General features: G+C 44.1%; 1 protein-coding gene across 1 annotated transcript; it reads right to left on the reverse strand.

The window, feature by feature from the left end:
* Positions 1-3,810: 3,810 nt before the first annotated feature.
* Positions 3,811-4,797, reverse strand: LOC104120216 (uncharacterized). Its single transcript, XM_070194075.1, has one exon. It carries the CDS (start codon positions 4,795-4,797, stop codon positions 3,811-3,813), a length of 987 nt encoding a protein of 328 aa, XP_070050176.1.
* Between the last annotated feature and the right edge of the window lie 5,489 nt (positions 4,798-10,286).

A 10,286-nucleotide genomic window follows, 5' to 3' on the forward strand; every position in this document is an offset into this window, starting at 1 on the left:
AAGTAGAAAATATTTTCTAAGGCATGAGATATCGGTAAAGAAAAATACTTCTCTTTATACATGCGTACATGTTCTGTGCCAGGGCTCGAGCAAACTACGCGGGCACGGTTCGTTTAACCCTTTGGCCCTTACAATTTTTTTCTATCGAGACCCTGCTGCCATGAAGTAATTTCTTCACATCAAAGTTGACATTCGAGGGAAATGCCCCCCAGTATTGGAGGTTGATTGTAAAGAAACCTCGGATATTGTTGAATTGTTCTAAGTTAGCATGATCAATGGTTGCCTTATTAAAAGCCTCACCGGAAAACCCATTTGGGACAAAACCGGTCTAAGGAAAAAAGAGTGCAACGCGTGCTTTCAAACCTAAAGGCTTCGTGTCGAAGAATCCATCGTTGTTTCTGGTCGAACACTTGCAAGGGTTAGTTTAAAATATAAATGAAAATGGAAGGGGTCGTACCTTAGCAGTGGTATCATTTTAGGTGCGATACGTTCCAATTTCTCGGCAATTGTTCACCATTCATCGTGCCGAGCTTGTAGGATCCTTTTCCGATGATTTCGAGAACCCGGTACGGTCCTTCCTAGTTCGGACCCAGTTTCCCTTCATTCGGATTTCGGTTGTTGAGGGTGACTTTTATTAGCACCAAGTCCCCGATGTTAAAACGTCGAAGATTGGTTCTTCGATTGTAGTACCTTTCGATCCGCTGTTTTTGGGAGGCCAATCGGACGAGAGCGGCTTCGTGTCTTTCGTCCATCAATTCTAGGCTCGTATTCATGGTCTCGTTATTCGACTTCTCTGTTGCATATCGAATCCTGATGCTAGGTTCTTCGACCTCGACCGGGATCAGAGCTTCGGCGCCAGAAACTAACGAGAACGGTGTTGCTCCGGTACTGAATTTTGATGTTGTGCGGTATGCCCATAGAACCTCGGGTAGTATTTCTCTCCATTTTCCTTTGGCATCGGTCAATCTCTTCTTAAAATTCTGGATGATGGTTTTGTTGGTCGATTCGGCTTGTCCGTTACCGCTGGGATGATAAGGTGTTGATAGGATCCTTTTGATCTTGTGATCCTTGAGAAATTTAGTTACTTTATTGTTGATGAATTATTTTCCATTATCACATACAATCTTGGAGGGCATCCTGAATCGACATATGATGTGGTCCCAACTGAAGTCTATGACTTCCTTTTCTCTGACTTTCTCGAAAGCCTGTGCTTCAACCCATATAGAGAAATAATCAGTCATAAACAAAATAAACTGAACTTTACTTGGGGCCGACGGGAGAGGGCCAACGATATCCATTCTCCATTTCATGAAGGGCCATGGGGACAGGACCGAGTGGAGTAGTTCCCCGGGTTGATGAATCATGGGCGCATGCCTTTGGCATTTATCGCATTTTCGAACGAACTCCCTTGCATCCTTCCCCATATCGGAACAATAGTACCCTACTCATTACTTTGTGGACCAACGATTCGGCACCGAAATGATTTCCACAAGTGCCCTCGTGAACTTCCCGTAGGATGTAGTCGGTATCTCCCGGTCCCAAACATATTGCCAACGGTCCATCAAACGTCCTTCTATACAGCGTTCCGTCTTCAGACAAAGTGAATCGCGCTGCCTTTGTGCGCAGAGCTCTCGACTCCTTTGGATCTGATGGAAGCTTCCCATTCTTTAAGTACTCTATATACTTGTTTCTCCAATCCCAGGTTAAACTTGTGGATTTTATCTTAGCGTGACCTTCTTCGATTACCGATCTCATGAGTTGTACGACAATCCCCGAGTTGAGTTCGTCATCTTCGACCGATGAACCTAAGTCTGCAAGAGCGTCGGCCTCGTTGTTTTGTTCTCGAGGTACATGTAAGTTCCATTCCCTAAATCGATGTAGAGTCACCTGTAGTTTATCCAAGTACCTCTGTATTTATTATTCTCGGACTTCAAAAGTCCCATTAACTTGGTTTACCATGAGGAGGGAATCACACTTAGCCTCTATGACCTCCGCTCCCAAGCTTCTAGCTAGTTCGAAACCTGCAATCATGACCTCATACTCGGCCTCATTGTTAGTCAATTTTGTAGTTCTGATATACTGTCTAACTACATTACTTGTGGGTGATTTTATTACGATGCCTAATTCGGACTCCTTCGCGTTCGAATCACCGTCCGTAAAGAGGGTCCAGACTCCCGAAGATGTACCAAATTTTATCAGTAGTTCTTTTTCAATCTCGGGTACGAGGGTCGCCGTAAAATCATCCACGAAGTCCGCCAAGCTTTGAGACTTGATGGAAGTTTGGGGTCGATACTCAATATCGTACCCACTGATTTCTACGGTCCATTTTGTTAATCGACCCGAAAGCTCGGGTTTGTGCAAAATATTTCGAAGAGGATAAGTTGTTACAACACATATTGGATGACATTGGAAATATAGTTTTAGTTTCTTAGAGGTGCTTATTAAAGCAAGTGCTAATTTTTCTAAGTGTAGATATTTAGTTTCGGCCTCACCTAAGGTCCGACGAATATAATAGACAGGGAATTGCATACCTTGTTCTTCTCAGACTAGGACTCCACTTACCGCTATCTCCGAGACTGCCAAGTACAGGTAAAGTTGTTCGTCCACTTTCGGGGTGTGAAGCAGCGGCGGGCTCGATAAATACCGCTTTAGTTCCTCCAAGGCTTGTTGGCATTCCGGAGTCCATGCAAAATTGCTCTTCTTCTTAAGCAGTGAGAAGAATCGGTGGCTCATATCTGAGGATCTCGACATGAATCGTCCTAGGGCGGCTATCTGCCCAGTCAGCCTTTGTACGGCCTTTACATTATCCACTACCGTGATATCCTCGATAGCTTTGATTTTATCGGGATTGATCTCGATTCCCCGATTGGACACCATGAAACCAAGAAACTTGCCCAAGCCAACCCCGAATGCACACTTTTCGGGTTGAGCTTCATATTGTACTTCCTTAGTATATCGAAAGTCTCCTACAAATGCTTTAAATGGTCCTCTACTCGCATGGACTTAATTAACATGTCATCAATATAAACTTCCATTGATTTTCCTATTTATTCTTCGAACATTTGGTTTACTAGGCGTTGATAAGTTGCACCAACATGTTTTAGACCGAATGGCATTACATTATAACAGTAGGTGTCGTACTTAGTGATAAACGATTTCTTTTCCTGATCCTCTAGGTTCATCTGTATCTGGTTGTACCCGGAGTAGGCATCGAGAAAACTGAGAGTCTCGTGGTCGGTCGTGGCATCGATCACACGATCGATATTAGGCAAAGAAAAAGAATCCTTGGGGCATTCTTTATTCAGGTCTTTATAATCTACACATATTCTAAGTTTGTTTACCTTCTTAGGGACTACCACTACGTTTGCTAACCATTCGGGATACTTTACTTCCCGAATGGATCCTTTTTTGAGAAGTTTGGTTACCTCATCCTTGATGAAGGCATGTTTGACCTCGGACTAGGGCTTTTTTTTTTTGCTTCACCATGCGAAATTTAGGGTCCAGGCTTAGTTTGTGAGTGGTAATTTCTTGTGGGATCCATGTAATATTAAGGTGGGACCAAGCAAAGCAATCCATGTTAGCTTTAAGGAAATGAATAAGTTTTTTCCTGAGCTTGGGGGATAGCCCCGTGCCCAGGTATACCTTTCGTTCGGGCTGATGCTTGGCCAGTGTGACTTGTTCCAGCTCTTCTACCATTGATTTAGTGGCGTCGCAGTCATCGGGAATTATGAAGGATCGAGGGATCCAGTAGTCGTTATCCTCGTTGATCCCTTTCTTCTACAATTGGGTCGAGGCCAGTGTCTTTGGTTGCTATTTAGCCTCCTGCTTTCCCTTCGAATCCGATCCCTTCGTTGATAAGAGTGCCAATACCGGTATCACTTCATCAACTGCAAACATCTCCTTGGCGGCGGGTTGTTCCCCGTACACTATTTTGATTCCCTCCGATGTCGGGAACTTCAAAACATGGTGAAGGGTCGAGGGTATTGCCCTCATGTTATGGATCCAAGTCCTTCCGAGCAAGTCGTTGTACCTCATATCATCCTCGATCACATGGAACTTTGTTTCTTGGATGGTCCCGACCACGTTCACTGGCAAAGTAATTTCACCTTTGGTGGTTTTGCTTGCCATGTTGAAGCTGTTAAGTACTCGGGTTGCGGACACAATTTGATCTTGTAGGCCGAGCTGTTTAACGACCCTCAATCGAATAATGTTGGCTGAGCTACCTGGATCAATCAAAATACGTTTAACTTGAATTTTATTCATAAGGACAGATATTACCAGTGCGTCATTGTGGGGTTGTAAGATCCCCTCTACATCCTCATCATTGAAAGACAATGTCCCTTCTGGTACGTAGTCTCGAGTCCATTTTTCCCTCGTGATCGACACCTTGGTGCGTTTGAATACGGCCCCCTGAGGAATATCGATCCCTCCAACAATCATGTGGATCACTTGATGCGGATCTTCTTGCTCATTCTGTCTGTTTGAATCTCTGTTCTTGAAGTGGTTTTTAGCCCGATCGCTTAAGAATTCTCGAAGATGCCCTTCGTTGAACAAATGGGCTACCTTCTCCCTCAGTTGTCTGCAATCTTCTATTCTATGACCATGGGTGCCATGATATTTGCACATTTGACTAGGATTTCTCTGGGTCGGATCAGTCTGTAGAGGTCTGGGCCACATGGTGTCATTGATGCGCCCAATGGCCGATACAATAGCTGATGCATCAACGTTGAAATTGTATTCCGATAGTTGTGGTGCTTCTTTGGGTTTGACATTTATGTCGAAACCACTCTTACTCATGAGCCCTCGATAGCTCTGTCCTCGATCATTTCTTCTATCAATTCGAACGAGGTTGCGTCCAAGCCCGTTGTTTCTCTTATCTCTACCTTATGGCTGATTCGATCTCTATTTGACTGTGGTTCCTGGTCAATATCCCTTTTAACTCTGTCGATGGTCCTGTTTGGATAAACGGACCCGGAAAGAGCCTTCAATTGATCATCCTCGACCCTAATCTTTGTGTAATGACCAGGCCGGTCGTTTTGAGTATTATCACCCCATTCTCCCATTTACTGCTCAAGTTATTTTTTACAGTTGTTTTATGACTTACCGGGTTAGTTGGTTCGGGTCCGGAAGGATTTCGGAGTGAAATGAGGCACTTAGTCTCATAATTGAAAACTTAAGTTGGAAAAGTTAACTGGATGTTGACTTATATGTAAACAACCTCGGATTTGAATTCTGATGATTCCAATAGCTCTGTATGGTGATTTTAGACTTAGGAGCGTGTCCGAAAAATTATTTGAAGGTCCATAGTGGAATTAGGCTTGAAATGGCGAAAGTCGAATTTTTGGAAAGTTTGACTAGGGGGTTGACTTTTTGATATAGGGGTCGAAATCTGATTCTGAAAATTTTAATAGGTCTGTTATGTCATTTATGACTTGTGTGCAAAATTTGAGGTCAATCGGACTTGATTTGATAGGTTCCGGTGTCGTTTGTGAAAACTTGAAATTTCAAAGTTCATTAGGCTTGAATTGGGGTATGGTTCGTAGTTTTAGCATTGTTTGAGGTAATTTAAGGGTTCGACTAAGTTCGTATGATGTTATAGGACTTGACGGTATATTTGGTTGAGGTATCGGGGGCCTCGGGTGAGTTTCGGGAGGTTAACAGATCATTTTTGGACTTGGCATGTTGGCTGAAGACTGCTGGTGTGTTTTTCTGGTTTCCTTCTTCGCGTTCGCGAGTGGGCCCTCGCATTTGTGAAGGGGAATTTGAGGTAGGCAAGATATTCCCTTCGCGTTCGCGGGGGTTTCTCGCGTTCGCGAAGAGGAGCTGGGTTGTTCATCGTGTTCGCGAAGGGAAAACAAATAGTGGGCATGGGTTTTTGCCTTCGCGTTCTCGAAGAGGAGCTTGCGTTCGCGAATAAGAGCTCGATAAAACATCGCGCTCGCGAGCAGTGTCTTGCGTTCGCGAAGAGCAATGTTAGGCAACACGATTTTGTGCTTTGCGAATGCGAGGGACTTGTCGTGTTCGCGAAGAAGAGAGGTCTGGACAAAAAGTTTAAGTTCTGTAAAATGGGACTTCATCCCATTTTCCATTTTTGACGGATTGGAACTAGGGAAGAGGCGATTTTTGGGAGATTTTCAAGGAAAACAACGGGGTAAGTGTTAATAACTCATTATTGGTCAAATTACCCGAATCCATGGTTGTTTTTAATATTTAATGGGTGAATTAAGTTGGAAAAATTAGAAAACCCTCTTGGTTTAATTTGAAGATTTGAGGATCGAGTTGATGTCGGAACTAAGTAAAATTGGTATGGTTAGACTCGTGGTTGAATGGGCTTTCGAATTTTGTAACTTTTGTCGGGTTCCGAGACATGGGCCTCACGGGTAATGTTTGAGTTAAATTACGGATTTTTATGGAAAAATTATATTTTCATATGGAATTAATTCCAATAAATTTTATTGACTTAATCGAATTATTTGTGGCTAGATTTGAGGCGTTTGGATGCTAATTCACGAGGCAAAGACCTAGCGAAATAAAGAATTTCACGGTTTGAGGTAAGTAACAGTTCTAAATTTGGTCCTGAGGGTATGAAACCCCGGAATATGTATTATGTGATTGGTTTTGAGATAACGCACATGCTAGGTGACGGGCGTGTGGGCGTGCACCGTAGGAATTATGACTTGGGCAATTCCATGGAACTGTGTAGTTGAAAAATCTGTTTATATCAGCACATTTTTCCCCGTATTAGAGAAATTGATATATGAATCATGTTTAAATCATATATTTATACTGTTGGGACCCACAAAGGTCGTGTACTTGTGAAATTATTTGCTAAATTGTTGTTTTGCACTCAGTCACAATTCTATTTGCACATTTGACCTCAGTCTCTCTTATTCATTATTGATGCATCATATCATTGTTGTTGGGCTGCTTATCATGATTTCTGAGAGCCCGAGAGACTGGAGAGGTTGATGACTGAGTGAGACCGGGGACCTAATTGTGAGGATATTTATGGGATCGAGCTGCGCGCCGCAGCATGTTTCATTGTTATATGCCATAATTGCATTGATATAGCGCTTGGGATGAATGAGCCCCTCCGGAGTTTGTACACACCCCCAGTAAGCGCAGGTACCTACTAAGTGCGAGTGCCGAGTAATGAGTGACTGTGAGGAATGAGCGACTATGAGGAAAGAGTGACTGTGAGGAAAGAGTGACTGTGAGATTAGAGTGAATGGGATGACTAAGTGACTGTTACTCCTAGAGGATGCATTGATTCCATTATTTGCTGCATTTCAGCTGTCATATATCATTACTTTGGAAATTTCGGAAAAATATTATTTTCTGTTTCGGTCAAACTTGATATGAAATTTCAGTGAAATTTTAAATATTGAACTTGAGAGCATGCCTACTCTTTTACATTGGAAAGTACTGTATTTGGACTTAGCTGAGAAGCTCGTCACTACCTTCAGTTCTTTATTTATTATTGTTACTTACTGAGTTGGTTGTACTCATACTACACCCTGCACTTCGTGTGCAGATCCAGGTGATCCCGGATACAGTGGGTGTTGATTCTTTCTCACATTCGACTTTCTGGAGATTCAGAGGTAGCTTCCATGTTTCGCAGACCTTGTCTCTCCTTCCCTATCCTTTTGTTTATTGTATTTGGTCTCAGATTATTATAGACCATGTTTTCCAGACTTGTAATGTATAGATGCTCATGTACTCAGTGACACCAGGTTTTGGGAGTGTTTGTGTCGGTATTTGCGAGACTTGTGGATTGTGTTTAAATATTATATTTTCAAACTTAAAAGAAATTATGGTTTATTGAGGTTGTCGGCTTACCTAGTATCGAGATAGGCGCCATCACGACAGGTTAGGATTTTGGGTCGTGACAAGTTGGTATCATAGCCTAGGTTACATAGGTCTCACGAGTCATGAGCATGTTTAATAGAGTCTTACGGATCGGTACAGAGACGCGTGTACTTATCTTCTAGAGGTTGTCGAACCCTTAGGAAAATTTCAATTTCTTGTACTCTGTCGTGTGAATTTGTTGATTTCGGAAACTAAATTTCTGTTATTTTATTCTCTCATAGATGGTGAGAACACTTACTACTAGATCGGACGATCAGCCACCAGTGCCACCAGCTAGAGCCGCGAGAGGCCGGGGCTGTGGTAGAGGCCGAGGTCGAGGTAAAGGTCAAAGTATAGCTCTTACCACAGTTGGACCTGCAGCTGTAGTACCACCAGTTGCTCCAGCTCAGGAGCAGATTCCAGATATAGCTGAGCCGACAGGACCAGCTCAGGCACCAGTTGTGCCCATTGAGATTCCAGGCCTTCAGAAAACTTTGGCCCAGATATTGACAGTTTGCACTGGTCTTGCTCAGGTGGTTTTGGCTCAGGCCACACCTGCCACTTCTCAGGTCGGAGGAGGTACTCATACACCTGTAGCCCGTACTCCAGATCAGGTAGTTCAGGAACTTTATATACCGGGGGCACTACCAGCCCAGCCAGCTACAGCTGTTCAGGCCCCGGTAGTCCCCGTTATAGCAGATGATGACCAGAGGATACTTGAGAGATTTGGGAGGCTTCGACCTCCATCATTTAGCGGTGCTGAGTCAGCGGATGCTCAGGGTTTTCTGGATAAGTGCCAGCGGATGCTTCGAACAGCGGGTATTTTGGAGACCAGTAGGATCTCGTTCATTACTTTTCAGTTTTCTGGAGCTGCCTTCAGATGGTGGGAGTCTTATGAGAGGCGCAGGCCGATCGGTGTTGTACCACTTACATGGCAGGAATTCTACATTCTCTTTTTGGAGAAGTTTGTGCCGCAGTCTCGCAGAGAGGAGATGCGTAGATAGTTTGAGCAGTTACGTCAGGATGGTATGTATGTGACGCAGTAAGAGATGAGATTTTCTGAGTTGGCTCGTCACACAGTTTGTTTGGTTCCCACTGATAGGGAGAGGATTATGAGGTTCATTGATGGACTAACATATCATTTATAGTTACTTATGACTCGGGAGAGAGTATCTGGTGCTACTTTTAATAAGGTAGTTGACTTTTCTCGATAGATAGAGATAGTTCGTAGCCAGGAGGGCAGAGAGAGGGAGGCCAAGAGGCCTCGTGGTGCAGGTGATTTCAGCGGTATTCCTTTAGGGGGGTCAGTTTTACCGCGGTAGGGGTCATTCTTACAGACACACTCAGGCGGGTCGTCCAGTTCATTTTGGTGCCTCATCCAGCCAGGGTTCATATAGTTCTCATCAGGGTCAGTCATCTCTCAGTGCCCTGCCAGCCCAGAGTTTGTCCCGTGCTCCTTTAGTTCAGGGTCCATTTGCACCGGGTGCTTCTAGCAGTTATTCTGGTTCTCGAGGCCCGATTTAGTCAGCACCACCACTAGTACCGGGGAGCTACTTTGAGTGGGGGAATTTGGGCTTATGTGGAGACAATGTCCTCGTCGCTCGGGAGGTCCAATGCAGTAGAGAAGTCAGACTACGACTTCAGCACCAGTTACTTCACCACCCGCCCAACCAACTCGGGGTGGGGGTCAGTCAGCTAGGGGTCACCCAAGAGGGGGAGGCCGACCAGGTGGCGGTCAGGCCTGATTCTATGTTTTTCGTGCCAGGTCAGATGTCGTTGCCTTAGATGCAGTGATCACAGGTATTGTCTCAGTGTGCCACATGGAAGCTTCTATATTATTTGACCCTAGTTCTACTTATTTGTATGTATCATCGTACTTTACTCATTATCTGGATATGCCCCGTGAGTCCTTAGTTTCACTTGTTCATGTATCCACGCCGGTGGGCGATACTATTATTGTGGACCGTGTACATCGGTCATGTGTGGTAACTATTGAGGGACTGGATACTAAAGTTGATCTCTTATTGCTTAGTATGGTTGATTGTGATGTAATCCTGGGTATGGATTGGTTGTCTCCATGTCATGCTATTCTGGATTATCACGCAAAAACTGTGACGTTGGAAATGTCGGGGTTGCCGAGGTCGAATAGAGAGGTTCTCTAGATTATGTTCCCAGCAGGGTAATTTCTTATTTGAAAGCCCAACGTATGGCTGGGAAGGGGTGTTTGTCATATTTGGCTTTTGTGAGAGATGTTGATGCAGATACTCCAACTATTGATTCAGTACTGGTAGTGAGAGACTTTTCGGATGTATTTCCTGCAGGCCTGCCGGGTATGCCGCCCGACATGGATATTAATTTCGGTATTGACTTGGTGTCGGGCACTCAGCCTATTTCTATTTCTCCGTATCGTATGGCACCAGCCGAGTTAAAAGAATTGA

The sequence above is a fragment of the Nicotiana tomentosiformis genome, chromosome 1, assembly GCF_000390325.3.
Source record: "Nicotiana tomentosiformis chromosome 1, ASM39032v3, whole genome shotgun sequence".
NCBI classification, from domain to species: domain Eukaryota; kingdom Viridiplantae; phylum Streptophyta; class Magnoliopsida; order Solanales; family Solanaceae; genus Nicotiana; species Nicotiana tomentosiformis.

What these genes read in the sequence shown, in the direction of transcription:
- LOC104120216 (XM_070194075.1), bottom strand. Translation starts at nt 4,797, where the DNA reads ATGAGTAAGAGTGGTTTCGACATAAATGTCAAACCCAAAGAAGCACCA.